At 38.1% G+C, this 21,495-nt stretch overlaps 1 protein-coding gene across 1 annotated transcript; it reads left to right on the top strand.

The window, feature by feature from the left end:
- The first annotated feature begins 214 nt into the window (after positions 1–214).
- myom2a (myomesin 2a) lies at positions 215–21,080 on the top strand. The gene is made up of 38 exons (XM_073875953.1): positions 215–278; positions 1,777–1,885; positions 2,541–2,633; positions 2,949–3,084; positions 3,214–3,368; positions 3,782–3,874; positions 5,411–5,499; positions 5,592–5,633; positions 6,555–6,722; positions 6,830–6,988; positions 7,247–7,388; positions 7,548–7,741; positions 8,286–8,342; positions 9,629–9,756; positions 10,167–10,350; positions 10,486–10,503; positions 10,787–10,961; positions 11,259–11,383; positions 12,830–13,014; positions 13,158–13,284; positions 14,871–15,049; positions 15,170–15,284; positions 15,514–15,673; positions 15,886–15,992; positions 16,076–16,120; positions 16,222–16,358; positions 17,086–17,230; positions 17,321–17,380; positions 17,613–17,680; positions 18,010–18,123; positions 18,232–18,319; positions 18,840–18,880; positions 18,991–19,094; positions 19,244–19,407; positions 19,501–19,537; positions 19,629–19,651; positions 19,901–19,956; positions 20,228–21,080. Exons 2-38 carry the CDS (start codon positions 1,803–1,805, stop codon positions 20,675–20,677), a joined length of 4,446 nt encoding a protein of 1,481 aa, XP_073732054.1. The 5' UTR covers positions 215–278; positions 1,777–1,802; the 3' UTR covers positions 20,678–21,080.
- The last annotated feature ends 415 nt before the right edge of the window (positions 21,081–21,495 follow it).

Below are 21,495 nucleotides of genomic sequence, written 5' to 3'. Positions count from 1 at the left end.
ATATCTAAATAAATCTCAATTCAAATTTACATTTTTGTCTCAATGTCAAAACAATAAATAAAACCCTATTTTGTCTGTTTGTCTTCTAGTCGTTCAATCGGTAAAATGGGTCTGAAAATTGAGGTAAATGCTATATATAGTCTTAAGAGTATCCTTACATGGGGAGGCTGAGTGAGGCATTCCCTAAGTGAGCACATTATTTTTGTTCCATCAGCAAGAGCTTTGCGACTGCTCTCAGCCTTCTCCTCCAACACTCAAAGCTCTTCTTTTCTCTTGGGGTAAGAACAGATATATTTTATTATTCTGTTTACAAATCTGTTTCGGGTAACCTCTGCATCCCAGATGTTTAAATTGGGCATATTTCTCTGTCAATTGAACGTTTTCTTAAGATATGTCAAGAAATAGTAATGAATCTCGAGGGAAAGGCTGTCCACACCCAGCGCTGATATTAAAATTACCATTGAGATATTTTCTAAATGTTTATGATAGATTTAAAAGTACTGTATTATTTATTTGTAATAATTTGATCTATTTGATGGTAGTTATATGCATTTTCTGTGTATTATTGGGTTATGTCTGAGTTAATTTAAATTTGCAGAAACTCCTTGAGTTTGTTTGTTTGTTCTCATATTCGATCTGATCAGCCCATCCCAGTACATGTGGGTCAAAGGTCAAATCTAAGTGACTTTGTTTATATGCTTTAGCTCAATTTATTTCCTGCTAGGATTTTTGTGCCATTAAGATGTGTGTGTTTGTGTCTGTAAGTTATTCAGGGGTCAGCCTTGCACTTTCACTGTAATGTGATGCATTTAAGCTCCTGGGTGCTGCTGATGGGTTGGAATGTAGAGAAGCAATGGTGCTGTTTTACAGTTATAATTTTTTTTATTAGAAGAATCACCTTAGGATTATATTGTATTTGAAATTTGAAATCTCAGCTGGTTTATTTTGGGTGGGAGTTTTTGTTTTTATTCTGTACACTCTAAAAATACTGCTAAATAGCACTAAAAGTGGTTCACTGGCTTTTAACCATAGGGGAACCATTTTTAGTGCTAAACATCACCTGTGTAGAACCATATTGTGCCATGTTGAACCATTAGTGGTTCTATAGTCATTATTCTCATTTAGCACCACTTATGGTTCTACAGAGGTGTTATATAGGTGCACTGTGGCACTAAAAATGGTTCTTATGATTATGAGCTTTTAGTACTATTTAGCACCATTTCTTAAGAGTGTGAATTACATTTTTACAAGAAGCAAAAGTGTTTAAGACTTAGTTACTAGTGTACTTGTTTGAATCATTAAATCACCATATTGATGCCATAATTTTATTTATTATTTCATATTATCTTTTATGACATAAATGATGCTTGACATGGACACAGGCAGTTTTATTATTTACTGCACTGTAAAAAAATTGCTGTTATTATGCAGCTGGTTGCCAGTAACTTTCTGTAGAAGATAAAGACTGAAAATGTTTCATGTTCATTTAACTTTGAACAAACTGTTGCCAATAAATAACATAAATGTAAAATCTACAGTAAGTTACTGGCAGCTTGTTGCCAGTAATACCCAGTAATACTGTAATTTCTAGAGATTTTTTTACAGTGTGTTTATTTATAGGCAGACATTCTTTCCATCATTTGTTATTGTGATTTATCATTTATTCAAATGATAACTCACAGTTAAAAAGATATAGGACTGTACATTTTATCCAGTACAAATGTTTAAAGTGGTGGTCAGATTAAAATACCCAATGGGCCTTGGTGTGGCCATTAGGTTTGCTTTTTCAGAGTGTTCCCGAAATGCCTACGAGGGCCGTAACTCTTTTTCGGCAGAAGCAAAGGAAACAGCAAAGCTCAAAACATGTTGTTGAGCACTCATACAGGTATTGGTTTTTGGACTGGCTAACTATGCCGACAGTTTGGCGTGAGCTTGGTTTAGAGGCTTCGGCAGGCCAGAAGATCCATCCCTAAACACAAACAGCTAATAGCAGCTAACAAAATAAGCTGATTCTGCTCATATTGTTGCATCACTAAAGAACAAAGGTCAGGTGACTGGTAGACCAAAAGATGGTTTGAAACCCTGACAAGGACATTATTAAATATTTTTAAAAAGGTGTAATAGAAATGCTAGTGTGCCTTGTAAATAGTCATTGTGTAATATGTCATTACTGGTGTTGGTACTACTATCTGTTTTACTTTAGGTTAACAAGCATGAATAGACTGCTTTAACCAAGCTAAGACCATGCAGGTGCACTGATGCAATAATTTCATTGCATTAATCACTTTGCCATGGATTCTTTCAATTGTAATAACCACTAAATTGGTATTAAAATCACTTTATGAACAATAAGAACAAAAGTATTGATTGATAGTTTTCAGCTAGTCGGTCTTTAGCTTTGCTGGCGTTGCAAAATAAAACAAATTGCATTTGTTTAGTAACATGTTCTAGTAATCTGTTAGCATAACAAATACCACATTAAAAATAATGTAACTTTGCATGCAATATGAAATAAACAATGTAATGTGACATTATTCAAGGTGTTCCAGCTGTCAATCAGTGATAAAGGAACAGGTCCAGGCCACTGAGGCTATGGAAGAACAAGCCTACACGGTGCCAACCTTTAGGGAGAGGTGAGATTTCATTGGTTACTGCATCTATTACAGTTCAGCGAGCTATTTTGAGCAGTGTAAGAGAAAACCTGAAGGCCTTTTCCATATTTACAGATGACAAAAATGATACCATCACTGTATTCTAGGCCTGTTTGAATGAGATTTTAATACTTGTGATTTGGCACGTTGAGACATACAGAAACTTGACCTGATTATGTCACAATACCATAACAGTACCAAATACTTTCATTTTAAACTTAATATATGAAATATTACACAATGTATATGAAAGAAATTTTATTTTTACCTTGTGTATGTAAATGTGTATCTGTGTAGGGCTCCTGAGGGCATGGAGGAGTATCAGAGAGTGGCGACTCATTTTGAAAGAAACCTGGTTCAAATCCAGCAAGAGCTGCACAGAATGAAAGTGGAAACACATGAGCAAGTGGAAAACATTGAGATTACTAAAGAGGTGAACAGCAGTTTTGTCCTTAAAAAGAGCTGCTTGAATGCGATGAGGTTATATTACAGTGAAAGGTTCACATTATCAAAAATAAAACAGTGCTAAAATGTTTGTCCGTGTCTACCTGTGTTTAAAGAGGTTAGGGCAATGATGCCAATCTGGAAAGAGGTTCTTCCTGAGGTTCCCAGAGCACCAGACTTTTTGGTCAGTCTGAGAGCTCACACTGTATGGGAGAAGACCCCGGTCAAGTTGTTCTGCACTGTGTCTGGCAAACCGGTCCCTATTGTCAAATGGTTTGAGTTTCCGTTTTAAATTCTTAAATTGTAATAAATATTTATTTTGAGTAACACTGGTCTATCATGACGATAAATTCAGCCATTTTAAGTGCATTAACATAACCAAGAGTGTGCATCACATTTGTAGTCCTAAAACGTGTAAGAGCATTTACATTTTTTCTTCAAACATTTCTAATAGGTTTGAGAACTAAAAGGTTTACTTTTAAGACATATTTTGTACCCAATGCTTCAAAAACCATTAGCAAATTCTAGTACCCATGATGAAGGAACCTTCCAGGTTGACCCACAACATAAACAGCTCTGAACAAACTGAACTCTCGCTATTGTTTTATTTGTTTATTCTGTCACTGTTGCATCCTGGTTCTTTTATTAGTGTGTTTTAAATAAGTGTTATGTCTCTTTGTTGGCAGGTATAGGAATGATGTTGCCGTTGATCCTCTGAGTGTCCCTGGAAAATACAAGATTGAGAACAAATATGGGGTTCATAGTTTGATTATTAGCAGGTATGACCACAAACAATCCTACACTTCAACAAAACTACACACACATAGGGTCGCCCAACTCGGAGGTGTTTCTTAATCTGGTTGTCAAAAAACGAACTCCAGTAACTGATGAAAGACGGATGACGTAAACTCCACTGCTTCACTCACATTGGTAGTCACTCCAGAAAGTTGCTCATCATTTGCATAAAGTTAAAATTTTCTCACCTTTGTCGCGACTGGACATGCCTCATCGGTCGCCAATGGTCACTGTTGATCGTGACACCGGATGTCGGCAAGCTTCCATTGAAATGAATGAGATTACGTCGCTCTGCTACTCCTAGATGCTGCTAGTTTGAATGCAGCTAAAACATACTAGAAACTTCCAGGCAGGTATGCTTAGGCAAGTTGGAGCTAAACTTTGCTGGACACCGGCCCTTCAGGAGCGTGTTTTGGGTACCCCTGTTCTTGTTTAAATTAATATTACATTTAAACATCAATGCACATAACAGCCCTGTGACTGTGATGATTTGTGCTAAATGTAAAAGGGCAGGCTGTCCCCTATCTGTTTCATTAAAGTACATTTTATCAAAGAGACATTTTAAGTTTGTCCTCCACAGAGGAAGGTAATCTGGTTTAAGATAGGTCAGTCATTACAGAGTTATTTTCATTTTGGTGTGAACTGTCCCTTAAATCTCAAACCAACGTCTAGACCCAGTCTCAACGGCCAGTGAAAGTGAATGTAGGACTTTTGGGAGCGACACTTTCCTATTTAGTCCCAGTGAGGTTTGTCTTGAAGAAGTCTCAGCTGTTGGTACGGCTCTGCTTAGCTATGCGTCATTTGATCCTTCAACGCCCGATGCTATCAAGACTCATAGCCGCCATAAAGGCAGCACCATTCAAAGATGTCCATTACAGTGGTCACTATTTATTTTAGCTAGACACTCAATATATAAAGATTTGTTTCCTGTTGTGCCAGAATTAAAAAACAAAAAGTATGTCAAGAGTTTTCTTTAGTTTGGACAAACAGTTCTCATGCATTGCAAAGGAAGCCAGTGGCTCTAAAATAGTCTTGACGGGCTTAAGGTCACATTTCTTTGCTCTATTCTCACCCTCTTCTTCAAGAACATGGCGTGTCTGAGACCTCAGCCCAGCACACTTCTGCAATGTGAGATCATGTTATGGACGCAGACGTCCCTTTTCCATTCGTACCACATTGTTCTTTAAAGAGGTGTGAGAAACAAAGAGATCAAGTCTTCCCACTCCTTGTACTCTCACAAAAGAGATGTTGTTTCAATGTTGTCTCAAATTTTTTTCCTCAAATTCTGCTAAAGACACAAAACACAGATTTTTAAGTCAATTGTTGGATTGCAGTATAAGACTATAGAGCTATACATTTGGATAGCTTTGGCATTGGAAGCATTTGATGAAAAATGTGTTTCATATTGTTCATATTGAACTTCCTATTATTTTATGCATACATACTGCAGCACAATTTATGGCAATGAGATCTATGAATCATCTTGCTTTGAAACAGCTGATGTTTGTGCTTTTGTGTAGGTGTACAGTGAATGATTCTGGAGTGTACAGTGCTGTGGCTACCAATCCCTATGGAAAAGCCATCTCAAAGGCCGCTGTCTGTATCAGGAGTAAGTGTCATGGTTCTGTTTTTTATATCTATGTCACTTTCTCCACTTTCTGCTACTAAGATTTTTCATAATCTTGTCTGTTTTCAATTTAGGAGCACATGGGGGAGGAGAGCTTGCCTATCTGCCTGGACTAGGTAAGTTGGAGGTTCAATGTTTGGCTGACACCCAGAACTGAAGGACCTTTCTTGAGATCATACGTTATAAATATCCTGCTTCATTCCAGTCTTGATAAGACATGGAAACAATGTTGTATTTTTTCCCGGGGTTTATTTGTTCTTGTAAACATAAGGCAGTGTGGTAAACACCTCCTTGAGTTGCCAGTATCTTAGATACGATGGGGTCTGGAAGTCTGAGACTATTATTGAAGGACTTTCCAATGATATAGTGTCATTTGTAAAATAATTAAAAATTCAAATAGATGTCAAAAAATTAAATTGATATCAGGATATCATGGATGACAAACATATGGATGACAAATTTTTTTATATTTATAATTAATTTCACTTTAATAGCAATGAAAGGTTAATAGTCAGTAATTGAAATGCCTTATTTTCACAAATGTCACTTTCACAAAAAGTCATTTAATTGGTATTTAACAAATTTGACTGCCTTTCGCTGCAAAACCCTCTTAGTCCACTTCTCCTTCTCCAGTAACTGAAAAGGGTACAATTCTTAAAAAGTTTGGTCAATATCCTAATAAATTTGGTAAACCTCCTCTAACCGGGTTGAAAACTCTTTCTCCCTGACGTATGCACCATTTCATCCAATTCTTATTCAGTGCAATTAGAGGACTTTGCTAAAAAATCGTTGTGGCATTTAATGAATTCTGTCAAAAAGCAGTATTTCTGAATGGCCCAAGACTTGGGTTAAGCAGATTTGAAGTGAAAGTATTTAATTAACGTATAATACGACATGCTGAAAGCAGTCGGCCAGTACCATTATCACATTTTTGAAGTAGGTGGCATTTAGCGCCTCTTACATCTGAGCTTTTCAAATATTCTACTATAAAAATGACCTAAATAGAAGGGAGCTGAGTTTCATTTCATTTCCTGCAGTTCCTCTGCTCAGCGGCCTTCATCCCAGTAAACTTGACGTGACTCTGGTGAACAAGTTTGGAGTGACGTTCGGTAGAGAGGGAGAGTCTCTCAGTCTGATGTGCACCATGGTGGTGGTGCCTGACCTGCCAAACCTCCCACCAGAGGTCATGTGGTACAGAGATGATAACATGTTGCCCCTTTAAACAAACCATTAAAGATGTTGAACAGATACTGGACTCGTTCTCAAGCACATCGACCTGCTCCCTAACACTGTGCATGTGTATATGTAGATACCTTGCTCACACCATCCAGGTGGTTTGAGATGTCTATTGGTGGAGGGATTGCCAAGCTCACATTTTCCCATCTGAACAAGGATGATGAGGGTCTGTATACCATTCGCATTTGGACCAAGGATGGAACCACTGAACATAGCGCTTACCTATTTGTTAAAGGTTTGTGACATTTTCCAGTGATGAATGGATGGGTGATTTATTGTAGCACACAATGGCCATTAAAATATCTTTAAAGTAAAGGTGTTATTCACAGTGATGCCATTTATGATTCTCCAAAGAAGGGGTTCTTTAAGTAGCCATACAGGCAAAAACGGTTCTATGGCATTGTGAAGCACCATAGGTGAATTGCTGTAGGAAAAGTAAATGTTAATTCACTTCACAGTACAATCCGACATGTATGTCTGTCTTTTTTTAAAGATGCCCCTCCCGCAGTGACCGGGGCCCCTGGAGCTCCCATGGATGTCATTGTCACTGATGTCAATGCTGACTATGCCATGGTCTCCTGGAAACCTCCAAACACCACCCATGAGGCTGCTATCACTGGATACTTTGTGGACAGGTTAAACACCCCTTTAAACTTTTGTATGACCAAATAATTATCTTTTATGTCATGAAATATGCTAACATATACAAATAGAAACACTGGCATATTTAAAATATTTAATTTTATATAGCATTGTGATTTGTAACGCCTGCATCTTTTGTGTTTTTTTGGTAGACGTAAGTCTGGAACTAAAGACTGGGTGCAGTGCAATAACTCTCCCGTGAATGTGTGTAAGCTCCCCGTCCATGGCCTGATCGAAGGTGAATCCTATCACTTCAGGGTGAGAGCTGTGAACAAAGCCGGCATCAGTCTGGCCTCCAGGATGTCCACTGGTGTGACCACTGGAGAAGTGGAGAGCGATGTGCAAGGTAGTGTTAAAATCTTTCATTATTGACACTTACTTTATGCAAAGTGTGGTTCTTGCACCGTCAGAAGAAAATGGTCTCAAGCTTTTAAAATGTCCTAATATGTACAATTTAGGCACAGGTATGTATTCATTTGGTACCAATATGTATCTCTGAGGTACTAAAATGCCCTCATTAGGTGCAAATACGGCGTACTTTTTGAAAGTTTTTTTTCCCAGTGACAGCTAGAGACCATTTTTTTCTGACAGTGTGGGAAGTAAACCTATGAGCCTGGTTTTGCAAGTACCATGTTGAGCTACAGGATTACCTTTTAGATAAAGACACCATGTGCAGATACAGGACCACAGTATAACAAACAACCAACCAATTTAATAAAAAAGTTACACTTCTAAAGCCATTGGTGGTCTTCCATAGGGACTGGCATCCTTTAACCAATTTTAAAATATTGTTGAAGAATTGATCTGTATTGAAAGTCCAGTGTTTCATGTTCAAACTGATCTACCAGGCTGATGGCAAAGTACCGTATTATCTTTATGTATTGAAACAGTGGTTAATATCGAAGGGAAATATGACATTGCGATTCGACAGGATGAACAACAAGGAGGTACATCACATTTAATACTTCACTGAGACATTAACATTTATTTCTCTCCATTATTTAAATCCTGCATGCTAACGTAGCTTTTAAATTACTTTTAATTGAGTTGAAACATTTAATAACTCCGTTTTTATTTATTAAGTGTAGATACCATGTGGATCAGTCAGGGTTTTACATGTTTTTTCTGTCATCGTTATGGGGCAGATAAATGTTTAACATGTTTTTTACATTTTTATCTTGTATGCATATAGTGTAAAAAATTTTTTTTTCAGATTCAGCAATTTGGGTTAAATAACCTAGCATTGGTTAAATTGCAACCAAACGCGTAGGGTTAGTCTCTTTTAAGCCCAACGCTGGGTTGATAATAACTCAACATTTAAAAAAAAAATTGCTAAGTGTGAACTGGTTAACCATCTAACAGTTTTCCACTTATTTCACAATGATCTGTTTTCCTCTAAAGTTGTAGTTGTCATCGCCACATTTAATCTGGGAGTGAATATAAAACCTGTTCTTCAGAGTGAATTTAACCAGCAGTGATGCAATTTATTAGATAAATGTAATCCACATAAATGTCATTTAGAAATTATATTTTGAAAATGTGTTCTTTAATGGAATGTATCATATAAAACATAATTGCCAGGTTGTGACAAATTGAATATTTGGCCCAAATTGATTCCCTTTACTCATAATATTCACAAAAAACTGGGGTTGTTTGATATGGATGAATCCTGTCTTGTGATGAATTTTTTCTCTTTTTTTGGAAACCTCTTTGATATTTTAACATCATCACCAGTGCTTCCTGATACATTAAATATATATATGTTTGATCTTAAAGGGGACATTTCACAAGACTTTTTTAAAATTTAAAATAAATATTTTGTGTCCCCAAAGTACACATGTGTCCTTTTAAATGCAAATGAGTTGATCTCTGCACTAAATGGCAGTGCCGTGGTTTGATAGTGCAGATTAAGGGGCGGTATTATCCCCTTCTGACATCACAAGGGGAGCAATGACCTATGTTTTTTCACATGCTCGCAGAGAATGGTTTACCAAAACTAAGTTACTTCGTTCTTATTTTCTAGGTTGATAGAAGCCCTGGGCACCCAATTATAGCACTTAAACATGGAAAAAGTCTGATTTTCATGATATGTCCCCTTTAATGATTAAAGAATAGGAACCAAATTATGTTGTCTCAGCACAAGTTACTAACCCACTTCAAATAAGAGTGTATTTTTAGATGATATTAAATGTAAAATTTTCAGTAAACAAATACTTGGTTCATTCCTGTTTAGTGTATTTTACAATACCAGATCCACCCATCAATGTGCATGCTTCAGAAATAAACAAAACATACATTGTTTTGAGCTGGACACCACCGAGCCCTCGTGGACGGGCACCAGTGTGGTACCTCGTTGAGAAGGTGTGTGTGCACTTTTTTATTTGATAAAAGCTAAAATAAGCCATAACTACATTACTGAATAGTCCTATATAAAAAAATATTGGAAATTTACCATAATAAAAATGTAACATCAAATATACAATATCCTACTTTGATTTAAAATAACCATTAGTCAAAAACTTCCCGTTATACTATAGGCTATATTGTTTTGGGAAATTGCTATTTAAATGCATAAAAAAACTAAACTTACTAAAACAATCTGATTTAGCTACTCATCATATGTTTCTAAAAAGACATTTTTGTAAATATTGTAAATATACTGCTTATCGCATAATTCATTTTTTGGCAGCATCTAAACTGTCAGACAGCATAAATAATGGCTCTCCTCTGTGTATCTTTATAATGGCCGTCTATGACTCTCCACGGCTTAGTGTGTAGGTGACAGTCACCTCTGGCAGACAGTCAACACTGCGGTCCAGCTACGCTCTCCCCGTTACCCTGTTTATGAAATGGAGGACGGGACATTTTACCATTTCCGTGTAATCACTGTCAACAAGTATGGCTCAAGTGAGCCGTCAGAGCCTACAGCTCCCATCCAAAAAGTGGATCCTGATGGTAAGAAGGCTATAACTGGACATGTTGTGGTTGTTTTACTCTCAGATTCCAAAATATGTAAACTCACCTGCAAGTGTCCAGAAGGTCATCAAGATCTTTAGATGTTCAAATGCTATACCGTATTGTATTTTGCAGGCATTGTGCAGAACATTGGTATGTATGTACCACACTTTACCACAAACTGGATTTTGCTTTTTAAATGAGAAATCACGTCTTGCTGAACATCTACTTCCTGAGTGCTGTCTCTCCACAAGTACTTCCACACCCTGTTGCTGTTTGACTTCTTCACCCCGTGTTTCACACCCAGATGTGTGCATTTATTTGTTGCAGTTCCACTTCTTATAGTCCGTCCACCATAACATGTTCACTTTCAGCTGGGCAGCCTCCAAAAGCTTTTAACATTGCTTTTTCACAGTGTGTTTCTTGGTTTATGCAGGTGTCCCTTCTGCCCCGGGACGGGTGATCGCTTCCAGAAACACCAAAACTTCTGCTTTCGTGCAGTGGGAGCCCCCAAAACACCTCAACAACCTTGTGGGTTACTATGTGGATGCCTCTGTGGTCGGATCCAAGGTCTGGTTCCCTTGTAACCACAGGCCATACAAACACACAAGGTAAAACATACACACATGTGTACAGAGACTAAACCTGCATCCCAGTTTGCCTACTTATACTACGCTCTAAAATTGTGGACCTGTTTGAGTGTCCATGGATCTACACCTCGAGTTTTTACCTAAAACAGTAGACCATTCTGGAATTTTATGGATACTCATTTTAACATACTATGATTTGGGAATTGGGACATACTAATTGTAATTTCAAATACTATTTAGGATGAATAGTATGCAGATTGGGACGCAGGGAGTCAAGTTTACACTGGGTCTGAATTTCTGTAATTCTGTATTTGTTAGGTTTGTGGTCCATGGTTTGGTCCCAGGTGATACCTATGTGTTCCGTGTTCAAGCCGTGAATGCTTATGGATTGAGCGAGGAGTCACAGGAATCTGATTCACTCTTCATCGATGCTGCACTTACTATGTACTAGACATCATTGGATTATATAAATAACTTAATCACTAGGATGTCTTTATAAAAAGTTATAGCAGAGTATGACAGAGTAGAGTACTAAATGATGGCTTTGTACATATGAGAGATGACTTCATTATTGTAGAGTGATTATCCTTAATTACAGTATTCATGCCTACTACCCAGTGGTCTTAGACTATATACTGACACCTACTGGTGTGCATGCAGTATCAACGCTAAAGCAAAGGTTATGAAAATACCCTTAAAGGAACACCAGAGTTAGATAATCCCCCAGGGTTGGATGGATCCATGCATGCCTTTCTCATCTCCGTGCGTGCTGTGGCTCTGTCTGACGGAGCCCCTGCTAGCTTAGCTTAGCACAAAGACTTTAAGTGAATGGCTCCAGCTAGCAAACTGCTCCCAATAAGTGACAAAATAACGCGACACAGCCATCTTTTGACAGTGTGCATGCTGGGAACTGTGTTCTCGGAGGACGAGGCGCTGCTACTTGGGCGGAGGGATTTGCTTTGCACCAGACCCCTGGTGAGATGCAGAGAGTTAGGTCAGAGTTGTGCAAGTCGTTCTGCCCAGGTGGCGGTGCTTCGTCTTCGGAGAGTGTGGTTCCCAGTGTGTGTAATGTTGGAGGATAGCTGTGTCTCATATCACCTTGTTATTTGTACACGGTGTGACTATACAAATCACGACACATCAATAGGAAAATGTTCGTGTTATTTTGTCACTTATTGGGAGCAGTTTGCTAGCTGGAGCCATTCACTTCCAGTCTTTGTGCTAAGCTAAGCTAGCGGGGGCTGCGTCAGACCGAGTTCCAGCACGCACAGAGATGAAACAGGTATGTATGGACTTATCTAACTCTGGGGAATAAGGTGAATAAGCTAAATTCCCAAAATCTGGGCGTGTTCCTTTAATCCCCATGATGATTTATTTTTAAACCAAAAGGGTTTCATAATAGGAAGGTTTTTAAGAAATGAACAGTGAGTGTAATGTGATCCTAAAATGGTTTTGTTAGTTTCTTAAGATGTACAATGCATAAACACTTATGTTATTTTATACAGAGGGGGCAGTGGATTACGGTATGTATGTGACATATTTTCATATTATAAAGTAACATAGCACATCCATTCCTTATCTGCACACCAAAAAAACAATAAATGTAGCTATTTTTTAATCTACAGATATCCACTGCAATGCAAGGATCACCTTAGAGATGTTAGACACGTTAAATATCTTGCCTGTTTGTGAATTTAAGCATACTAACTACACCTGACCACTCCAATTTTATATTTTACTGTATATAAACACTAAGTGATCTTGCTCTTATGATAAATGATTAAATCACGCACCTGATTGGTATTTCACCCACAATGGCTCTCAGTGCCAGTCTCTATACATGCACAGGCATCCTCACTAAATCTTTGTTTCTCTTTCCTAATCAGCTACTCCCTCTGCCCCATACGGCATTTGTCTGGTGAACTGTGATGGATCTTCCATGACTCTGGCCTGGAAACGTCCCAAACACACAGGAGGATCCAGGATCACATCTTATTACCTGGACAAGCGTGAAGCAGGATCAGTCCTCTGGAATGAGGTCAGCTCCAGCCCAGCCACCCAAAGGATCTACAAGGTACAGTCTGCACCCTTCAATAGTGCACATTATTAAATATACTTTATATAAGGAATATGGGTGACTGGATTAAAAAATGCCCCTTAAGTAATATGTTATGTTTGTGTTTCTTGTATTGGTGTGTATTGCACATTCGGATCCAGGTGGAGAATCTGACTAGTGGACTTTTCTATGAGTTTAAAGTTCAGGCTGCTAATTTGGCTGGAGTTGGCATGCCATCTGATCCCAGCAAGCATTTTGCCTGCGAGGCCTGGACAATGCCTGAACCTGGTCAGTATTTTAATTAATTTACACTACTTGAATAGGTTTAACAAAAACTTTGTAAGGATCCTTAAGATAGCACAAGTACATTTTTCAAGCAAAACATTTAATAGTCCAATGTGAAGATTTTTAGCGGCATCTAGTGGTCAGACTATCTAGAGGCTCAGTCCACAGCTCACCCCTTCCCTTTTGAAACGCATAGTGAAGCTATGGTAGCCATCCCAGGACAAACATGGCTGTTTCTCAATATGCGTTCTTCAGTGATCTTACGTCTTTGTGTTCTCGCTCTACGTAATCATTAACCGTTGAAGTTCAATTTTAATTCTCAAGAATGCAAGTGCAGAGGACACATGAAAATACTCGGATGTGTTCTTGACATCGAGGATGCATCGACTGCAGACTTGCGCCCCAGAAGTCATTGCGGCAAAACAATGGCGGAGGTCAGGTGACCAACAGGAAGATTGCACACATCTCAATTCTCACAAGTCCGTTCTTTGCGTTCTTGGAATTGAGAACAGCCCATGTCATCGTCTGAGACAATGTAGGGACGAAATGGCCCTGTACCAAATGGCACACTCCGGATTATGGACTTTCTCAGAGTCCACACTTTGATGACATTATGTAGTGCAGATTTTAGGGACCCTTGAAGCGAGTCCACGAGGGTGCACCTGAGTCGTATTTTGGGACAGACTCAAGCGTCACACCGGAAATAGGAAGAGAAGTTGCCCATCAGTGTGAACTCCTCCCATAAGTTGTCTGATTGCTTTTTTACAAGGACTTCTGGGTTGGTAAAATGGGTGAAGCCTGCTGCAGTGTGGGCTTCACCGAAGTCGGCATTAAGGGTGCAAAGGGGCGCTGGTGAGCACACTTCGGAGCATAAAAATGACAGATCGGACATCCTACAGACTCGTAGACTAAGCGAGCACATGCAATTTAAGGCCAAGTGCATCATTTGGGACAGGACCTTTGTCTGTTTAGGGCTACTGTAGAAACATGGCGGCTAAAAATGGCGACTTCCATGTAAATGGATGTATTGTAGATAAAAACGGTTAATTTTAAGGTAATAAAAACAATACCGTTCATTTTGTAGGTTGTTTATACACAACTGGTAATATAGTTATGTATGTTATATTGCATTTCCGTACACAAGAAATGTGTCCATTGTTAAATTAATGAAGTAAACTTTGACCAGGGGACCTAACTTTATATATCAATTATTAAAGGCGGAGTCCAGGATGTTTGAAAAACGCATTGGAAAAGGAGACGGGCCGACTACCAAAACACACTTATAGCCAATGAAATCAAATCAAATGCCGGGTTGCGTATGTGTGGGGCGGGTCTATCAACAGAAGGTCCAGATTCTATTGGGGTAGGGGCGTGTTTGTTTAGGTGATTTCAAATATCAACATTGGCTTTCAAACATCATGGACTCCGCCTTTAATTGATATAAATTATAATTATAAATTACTAGATTACTAGATCACCAGTATTTGCAAATTCTCATAAACGGATAAAATTCTCCATTAAAAACCATTAGGTTAATATTTACTCTTTAATGCAGGTCATTACTGAATTATTCCTCTCATTGTTGTCAGGTCCAGCATATGACCTCAGTTTTTGGGAGGTGCGTGATACCTCTCTCCTGATACAATGGAAGGCTCCCGTGTACTCCGGTGAGAGTCACGTCACTGGATACTATGTGGACATGGCAAAGAAGGGATCAGCAGATTTTGTCACAGTGAATGCTGAGCCAGTTGGACACTGTTACCTGAGGGTATGACACCTCTGTGTTTTGCATTTAAACAAGCTGTTACATAAAGCGATTTTAATACAATTTTAAGCCCCCACCTCATAACAAATGTGAAATAAATATGCAAATGTTTATCCATTATAGGTTACTGGACTAGAGACTGGAGAAACCTACGTGTTTAAAGTGCGGGCAATAAATGCTAAAGGTGTTGGAAAAGCTTCAGAATTGTCAGATCCTATATGTGCAAAAGCATTGCCAGGTAACTACAATGGCATACAGCAGTACACACAGCAATATTGCATTATTATCAAACAGATGCATTTATGACCTTTATTTCATATACTTTTTTTGTTTGTTGAGAAAATACATTTGTCTATTTAAAGTTTATTATACGAACGTTCGATTGGCATATTAAAATCTGCGCTATTACTTTAATGCATGTCTAGTATCGAGTGTTTGTTTCATTATGTTTCTTGTGTGATTTTAAGGTACAAAGGAAATCGTATGTGGTGTAGATGAAGAGACCGGAGACATTTTCTTGAATTTTGAAGCTTGTGAGGCTTCTGAGAACTCCAAGTTCACCTGGTCAAAGTCCTACAAAGAAATCGCTGAATCAACCAGAGTCTCTATCACATCTTCTGGAAGACAGTATGTTATATTTATCCAACGCAACCTACAGTGCATTCAGAGTATTCATTAATGCTGGGATTCATGCCTATGATCTTTACGCTACTAATGAAATGCTCTACCAACTAAGCTACATGTTATTTTGCTTTTCATTGGCTCTACTATTTCTATACATTATTGAAGTTCTGTACCAAAATGTTGTTAATTAAGCAGCTGCAATATGTTCTCCCTAGCTCAAAGCTTACATTTATAAACGCTGAGAAAGAAGATCTGGGCACCTACTCTGTGGCGGTGTCTGATACTGATGGAGTTTCATCCAGTTACACACTCAATGAAGATGGTCAGTGATTAGGGTGTAAATATTTCAGTTCGTTTTCAGCCACATTTATTGTTTGACAAACACAAATATGTTTCCTTTTTCAGAACTCAAAAAAATGCGCGAGTTGAGCTACAACATCAGACACCCCAGTAAGTCACCTGTAGATTATTTATTTGTTTATTACTGTGTTTTTGGCTATAGTTTTATGAGAATCTAGACGATTTACCTGTAACATGTTTGTTTTCATCAGTTGTTCCACTGAAGACGGAGCTGAACTATGAGATTTTGGAGAAGGGTGTTGTGCGTTTTTGGGTGCAGGCCAAGAAGTTGTCTTCTGCTGCAAGCTACAGGTTCATCTTCAATGATAAGGCCATCTCGAGCGCTGAGGTACAGCCCCAATGCCCATGGGCGTTGGAACCATTATATTTGGGTGGGACAAGACCCACCCAGTTTTGAAGACATTTACCTTTGTACACTGTCTCAAGCCACACCACAATGATTTTTTAGCAAAGTCCTCTAAGTGCATTTATTTTTATTCAGAATGGACAGTGATGAGTGACTGGAGATTTTTTTAGAAGTATATTTAGAGGGTTTCACAGCGAAAGACATTTGTAAATATAAGGCATTTCAATTACCTTTTTTGCAATTAAAGTGAAATTACTGAACCTAAACAAAACAGTGAAAAAATGCTTATTTACAAGAAAACATGTCAGACACACTTCAAATACTGTTTAGTTAAATAAGTGATAATGTAGAGGCAGCCAGGTATCAAATAAGCCCCGACAATGAATTAAAATATTTTATTTGCTCATTTTTAACGAATGCAAACCAAAAGCCTTTACTTTCGGTTTTAATATAAGACAAAACGATCAAATGTCATTAATACGCTATTTGATTTACTCATTTATAAAAAATAATCTTATATAGTTTATTAAGACATATTTATATTTAATTTTGTGTAAGAAATAAACTGTACCTGTCAAAATGATTTGCAGCATCCGGGTTAGCGTGTGATATTAGTTTTGAGTGGTTGTTATCTGGGCATGACAAACCTGCAAAATCTAGCATTGCAATGAGGTGCCGTGTAATAATATGTGTTAACTTATGCGCTGAGGGTTATAAAACCAGCCATGATGTCTCTACTGGAATCATCCAGATGACCATTGAGCACTTCACCAGGGCCAATGAAGGCACTTACACCGTTCAGATCCATGATGGCAAGGCCAAGAGTCAGAGTTCACTGGTTCTTGTAGGAGATGGTAAGGACCTGACAGTCTGCCTGGTGCTATTTTTGGGGTTGCTGTATAAAAAACGTTGTGACCGAATGTTCTGTGTTTTTTAAATGTTAGCATTCAAAGTTGCCTTGAAGGAAGCTGAGTTCCAGAGAAGAGAGCACATCCGAAAACAAGGTTTGTGAAGGACAAGATTATAAGTAAATACCAATTTTAATTCAATAACAATTTTAACTTATGTTCTGTATATGTTTTCTGTATAAATCCGACAAATAATTATTATATATAAATATTATATATATATTTATTTATTTATTTGTCGGATTTATACAGAAAACATATACAGAACATATATATATGAAGATTTTACTTTGCATTATTACACTTTAACATTATTCTGTATTATCAGGTCCTCACTTCTCAGAGTACCTGACTTTCCATGTGACGGATGACTGCACAGTTATGCTTGTTAGCAAGGTAAAAACAACCCTAAACTAAATCATTCCTTAGGCGCTATAGATGGTAGAGATTTCAGTTATGCATGGTTTTTAACCCCTCAAACTCTGCAGACCCGATGGTGGGTCCAAAACTGCATCATAAAAATGTTTTTGTTGAGCACAAGTGTTCTGTAAAATAAGAGATTTTTTATCAATTTACTCCAAAGTATGTGGGTAGATGACTCTTTAAAATTCAGGCATGCCCAGTAGTGCAAATAACTACTGGTGTCTTTTAATTCTAATTATACTGCAGAGTAAATAGTTATGAATGGACTGTTATACCAAACCTGACATTTGCTTCCATTTTAGGTGGCCAACGTGAAGAAAGAGACAACATTTGCCTGGTTTAAAGAAGAGGAAGAAATTACTCTTGATGTTAAACCCAACCCTATGTCTGGATCTTGTGCCCTTCCTATCCCTATGGTATGATAACCAACTCTCCAAAAAAAGCTTATGAAACATTCAGATACTTTGTTGTTTTAATTAAGAGATCTTAATATTTCATTTCTTTGTTTTTGGTATGTTAAACAGTTCTCAAGGAAAGACCAGGGAACTTACAAAGCTGTGCTGGCTGATAATCGTGGAAAAGATACTTCTGTCTATGAAATTTCTGGCAAAGGTATTTTCCTTAAAGGGACACTTCACTTCTTTTGAAAAATGCTCATTTTCCAGCTCCCCTAGAGTAAAACATTTGATTTTTACAGTTTTGGAATCCATTCAGCTGATCTCCTGTCTGACGGTACCACTTTTAGCATAGCTTAGCATAATCCATTGAATCTGATTAGACCATTTAGCATTGTGCTCAAAAATAACCAAAGAGTTTTGAGATTTTCCTATTTAAAACTTGACTCTTCTGTTGTTACATCGTGTACTAAGACTGACAAAAATTTTTTTAAGTTTAGCGATTTTCTAGGCCAATATGGCTAGGAACTATACTCTTATTCTGGCGTAATAATCAAAACCTTTGCTGCTGTAACATGGCTCCAGCATGCATAATGATATTACGCACTACCCGAAAATAGTCCCCTGCTATTGAATTAACCAAGGGGACTATTTTCGGTCAGTGCGTAATATCATTGCGCCTGCTGCAGCCGTATCTTAATTATACTTGAGTATTAAATGAATCCTTTGTTTTGCAGTGTTTGAAGACATCATCAATGCCATTGCCAGTGTTGCTGGTATGTTTACTCTATTGCAAACAATATAAGACCATCTACCTCCCTGAATTCTTATATGTCTATTTAATATGTATGCTACATTTGCAGTCATTTCAAATGTTTTGTTGCTGGTTCCTCTGCATCTGATCTGGTTCTGCAGTGCACACCAGAGGGTATCAGACTGCAATGTTACATGAAGTACTACACCGAAGAGATGAAAACCAGCTGGTATCATAGGTACACATAAGATGGGACCGACCAGACATTTATTTCTGACTCAGAATATTAAAATCAAATGTTAACTGTTTATGAGAATGTAAGCTTGTTGTAAAATGCATCAATGTGTGGATGGTCAATGTGAGTGTTTTTGTTATCTTGTGCTGTAGAGGAAGTAAGATCTCTTCCTCGGAGAAGATGAGAATTGGAGGAACGTCTGAAATGGCGTGGATGCAGATCTGTGATCCCTCAGATAAGGAAAAGGGTCAATACAGCATTGAGATCCATGATGGGAAAACATCACACTCTCGTACATTTGACCTTTCTGGACAAGGCAAGTGAAAATTGAACTGATAAATGAATCAGAGAAAAATACTTCATAGTAAAATATACTGTATTACTTATTTATTTTATTTTATTTTAACAGCATACACTGAGGCCTATGCAGAGTTCCAAAGACTTAAGTAAGATATTTTTCATTACATCAATACTTGTAAACACAGTCAGACATTAATTGAAAATCAGATTATTAAAACTTTCCTCTTTTTTTAACAGGGCTGCTGCCTTTGCTGAGAAGAGTGAGTATTACAAAGAATCAAATTTTACTATTCAATCATAAATGAGAGTCTTATTCAGTATTCATGCATACTTTACCCGCATACTAATGCATTGAGGTGTAGCCTACGCACGGTACACTGAAAATATTCTCATTAAATCTGTATGATGCATATTTAGATGCCAGAGATCCCAAATTTGGTACTATTAACATTAATGTTTGTGGAAAGTTAGAAATCGTACCTAAATCAATTATATTAACCCCTCTGTAGATCGTGGCAGAGTGGTAGGTGGCCTGCCAGATGTTGCCACTATTATGGAGAAGAAGGTAAGATTTATTTATCTGATATTTCTTATTCCCAGGCGGTGTCAGAAATAGCCCCCTATACCCTTAAATAGTGCACAGTAGTGTCAAAATCATAGTGGACATTACTGAGTGCACTCATTTAATGCACCACAATAATAAGTGTACAACCAATGTACACTCACAGCTAGCCCCTACTTAGGACCGTGCCAAATTTCGGGCTATTTTGGACACAGCCCCAATGTATGTTGTTTATGGGCACATGGTGAACCCTAACGACCTCTCACCTCTACAGAGCCTCAGTCTAACCTGTACAGTATGGGGTGATCCCAATCCAGAGGTCACCTGGTTTAAGAACGAGCAGGAAGTTGTGTCCGACGACCGCTACAAGGTCAACTTTGAGGGTGGCAGATTCGCCAGCCTCACCATCAACTCCGTGACCATGGAAGATTCTGGAAAATACAGCATCAACGTACGGAACAAGTACGGAGGTGAATTCGTGGAGATCACGGTCAGCGTCTACAGACAAGGTGATGAACCTCCTGAGCCTAAACTCGGACAGATGTCCAAGCCCGCTGCTACCCCCAAGCCGGCTACGCCCACTCCACAGCCACCTAAGACCCCGACTCCTCAAACTAAATCCCCAACTCCAGCTCCAGCTTCCAAATCTCCCACCCCGCCAAGATCCATGAGATCCCCCACCCCACCGAGATCCTTGAGATCTCCCACCCCTACTAAGAAATAAACTATAGCTTATAGCACCTGGAGATATGTGAGGCATTGATAGAGTTGATGTATTGTGTAACTTTAAGTTTGCTGTAGTGCATTTTAAGTCAGTATGGGTCATCGGTACAATTTAAAGATTATAGGTACTTGTAATAAGTAGTTGGGCGACAAGTTATTTAAGTGAAGATCAATTTTACTGTACACTCAAGACTTTGCCTCCAATGTACCAGTTCATCTCTGAAAAGGAGAAAATAAATTGGAAGTTTGTGTTTCATGTGCTTTCTCAGCAAAAAGAAGTTGAAAATTGTGGTTTGGCCAGTCAAGATGGTCACAAACGCCACCACTATCTAACATGTTTTTGTTCTGTACTAAATGCTGTCACTAATAAAAATCAGCAGTCTCCTATCTGGAGTGAATCTTGAGTTTTGTGTTTGTGTCTCTTTGTTGTATGCAACAACAGGACATAATCATTTAGTTCTGAACAAACCACTATAACCAAATCTGATACTGTTTTTTAAAGAATGACTCATTTAACTAGTTAAAGGGATAGTTTACCCCAAAACAAAAACTTTGTCATTTTTTATTCAGCCTTATGTCATTTGAATCCACAATGTCTTTCTTTGTTTTTAAGTAGACCTTCCGAAGTGCTGGTTTTGAAAAAGTGATGTTTTTGGATAGCTTTTGTATACAATGGGAGTGGATCATCACTGAGGCGACTCCCATAGTAAGCAGAAAACCATGTAAGCTTCAAAATGACCCAAAAGTTATATAAAAAAAGTTGTTATATAATATATTTTAAGTGTCCTGAAGATATACTCCTCTACTTGTTGTAGATAT

The sequence above is a fragment of the Misgurnus anguillicaudatus genome, chromosome 14 (genome assembly GCF_027580225.2).
Source record: "Misgurnus anguillicaudatus chromosome 14, ASM2758022v2, whole genome shotgun sequence".
Taxonomy (NCBI): Eukaryota; Metazoa; Chordata; class Actinopteri; order Cypriniformes; family Cobitidae; genus Misgurnus; species Misgurnus anguillicaudatus.
The sequence above is the reverse complement of the archived record's forward strand: the minus strand, read 5'-3'. Positions and strand labels throughout refer to the sequence as shown.